At 30.3% G+C, this 3020-nt stretch overlaps 1 protein-coding gene across 1 annotated transcript in view; it reads left to right on the forward strand.

Moving 5' to 3' along the window:
- Positions 1 to 3020, forward strand: part of LOC106683408 (eukaryotic translation initiation factor 2 alpha kinase Gcn2) — a 73414-nt gene that overhangs the window by 33549 nt on the left and 36845 nt on the right. Inside the window, exon 9 of the mRNA XM_067050844.1 lies at positions 768 to 886. Coding sequence (XP_066906945.1) covers positions 768 to 886 — 119 coding nt within the window. The remainder of the gene's footprint in view (positions 1 to 767; positions 887 to 3020) is intronic.

Genomic DNA, 3020 nt, shown 5'->3' on the forward strand with positions numbered 1-3020 from the left:
AAATAAACAAAACAATATTTATTTATTTTATGCCAATTGTTTTGTTTATTTATGTTGTTCTTTGCTGACCGCACCCCCCGACAAACTTCTTCAAGCATTAATCTACGGTCAACTATCTACATCTCATTATTTCATTTTACATTTTAATAGTACTGAATAACATTATTAAACTGTTATTATTAACATTATTATGTTATTGAAATAGCAGAATAGTTTTAGGTTGAAGATGGTTGGAGATAGATCCCAAAGACGTTGAAAATTATTATGAAATGTTAGCAGTAAAATTAATAAAGAATAATGAAAATCATGTATATTCTGTAACTGTGTGAACTGTGGCTATACTGGTTCAACAGCCATGGAAAAATTGGCTATGGTTAAATTTGGTGATATATTCACAATTCTTAATTCAGAACCAGGAAACATTGTTTCTCATATAGACTACGAAATACTCTACAATTGAATTAGGATTTCTCATTTTAATGATCCATCATTAGATATAATAGGAACGGATTTTATGGACAAAGGAGTAAAAATTTGATTACAATGAGTGAAGGATCATAATGACATCATGAAGGATCATCTCCGAACTATCTGATTTATTAGCAAAAACAGGGTTAGATTATAAAATAAAAAGATAGAGATGGCAATCCTATATCAAAACTAAGTAGAATATTTTTTATAAGAAAACCTGTTGCCATCCTAAAACAATTTTTTTTTCAATAATGGTGAATGATTTAAGTATTTTTCACTAAACCATTTTATTTCAGAATATTAACAATCTAGCGCTAGAAATGTTACCTCATCATGAACCAAGTTTTGATTGGAATGTTGATGAAAGCAATACCAATTCTGAAGAAAGCTCAGATGAAGATTGGGTGTTGTTCCAGTAGGTTTACTTCATTTTTATTATTCATTAACTCTGATTTTAAATATAGTTTGTGTTTGTGTATGTGTATTGAAATCTGTTATATTTAAAAGGAATAAGTAAAAGAGGTATGTATGCATTCATATATATATATTGTCCGATTAAGGATTGATAAGTATGCTGTGTAAGATAGCAACCTAATGTATTTAGGCAGCATATATGAATGAAGTATTTCTCTCTCTCTCTAATAGTTAATTAGATAATAGAAACTTTTCTATTTAGATTGAATGTTTTGTCAAAAATATGTAAGGTTAAAAATGGGAAATGTAAGATTTTACAAAATTATACTTGAGTGTGTGTTCTTCACAGATAAATCAAAACATTGTTATCCAAAACATTTACCCTCATTTTTTATACATTTTTCCCATTGTGTTACTAATTTTTGAATCCCAGAACTAAAAAATTCAGGGTTTTGTGAAGAAATAAAGTCAGAAAATGCATTTTTGACCTGAGAATCATTTACAAAAATTTTACTTTTAAGGAAGTTGTCCAAATTTTTGAACAGATAGTGATCTGTTGATGAACTGAATTATTTATACGTATAAATTAATTATTCCTGCCATTAACCACCACATATAAACCAGTTTTGAGAAAAGATTCGTTATTTGCCTAGTAAGCAGTGAAATGCAGGTTTCATAATGCTTCTGCTGCTGCTCTCATTAAGTTTATGAGGTACCCATAGATCTACCTTTTTACTTTATCAATGGTCTTTTAGTATCGAGAAACTGTCAATACACTTGTATTTAGTTGTGCTGCAAGTCCTTTAAGTGTTTAGTAAGGGTTCTCTTCTACAGTAAGCCTAAATTCATCATTGTCAATTGCTGGTAGAGGTCTTCCTCTGGGTTGGTTATCCAAATCTGTGTCACCAGTCAAAAATTCTCAAACCACTAGCAAATGGTCCGTTCATGACAACACCCTTCCCCGAATGCCGTGATAATGTTTCTTGCAGCTTGGGCTGCCAAATGTTCAAGTTTAAACTCATAAAAAAAAATTACTCAAAAATCATGTGCTTCCATGGTCATATTTGAAGGCATACTAAAAAATGTGATATCAGTTGAAAAGATAGTAAATAATATTAAAAAAAAAAATGATTAATAACGGCTAATTATAATCTGTTAACATAAATGTAATAAAAAGCAAAGGTCCACTAATCCCACTTTGAATTTCTGAAATAATAACTATAATAACTAAGATTGACTAACAATGTTGTCATTACAGAAAAAATAAAAGAATACTAATAAGATAATCAGTCTTGCACTAAAGTGTAAATGTCTGAGGGGTAGATCCAGAGAGGATTGGGTTTGGTCTAATCTCACAGGGTGAGGTTTCGGTGAGGAGTGAAGGGAGGTATGAAAATAAAGACTTTTATTACTAGGATCAAATCTCCGTGTTCATTAGATCTTATTATTATCAGATCAGTAGTTCCCGAGCAGTGGTTTCCAGACCACAGGGGGGCTGCGGAAGCCTCTAACAACAAATATTTCTATGAGGATTTATATTATAACTATTTCAATAATTATCATTCCTGATGTTTAGGTGTTTACTGAAAGGTTTTAAAATATAAATACACAATATAAGTTGCCAAAAAAAAGGTTCTTTGTAGTAATCTAATTTTCAAATATTTTCCAATGGGAATTTCCCTTTACCTCAAGTCAGGTCGTGAGTGAGTTAATTTCCCACTCTAGGAAAGGTTCAATGTCCGGCTTAGTGATCTACAGACTGCTATGGGTTGTGAAGCACTGTTATAGATCCAGAGTACCTATGAGGTCAAAGATAAAAGCTACGTAATGTTGATTTAATATATATTTTATACCATATTAAGTTTACATGTGTAAGAAAGTATCTGTTAACTGTAATTTTGTAGGGTAGTGTTCAAATTTTGAAATATAAAATGTTGGTGAACACAACTTCCTTTTATTATTCTTTATTAATTTTATTACTATTATGTCATCATAATTTTAAATTCTATCATAATTAAAAACTCTCTCAGTTATTCAGCTATTTCATTTTACTTGAAGAAGTTTGTCGGGGGGTGCGGTCAGCAAAGAACAACATAAATAAACAAAACAATATTTATTTATTTTATGCCAATTGT

The sequence above is a fragment of the Halyomorpha halys genome, unplaced genomic scaffold, assembly GCF_000696795.3.
Source record: "Halyomorpha halys isolate HHAL.00 unplaced genomic scaffold, Hhal_1.1 Scaffold481.1, whole genome shotgun sequence".
NCBI classification, from domain to species: Eukaryota; Metazoa; Arthropoda; class Insecta; order Hemiptera; family Pentatomidae; genus Halyomorpha; species Halyomorpha halys.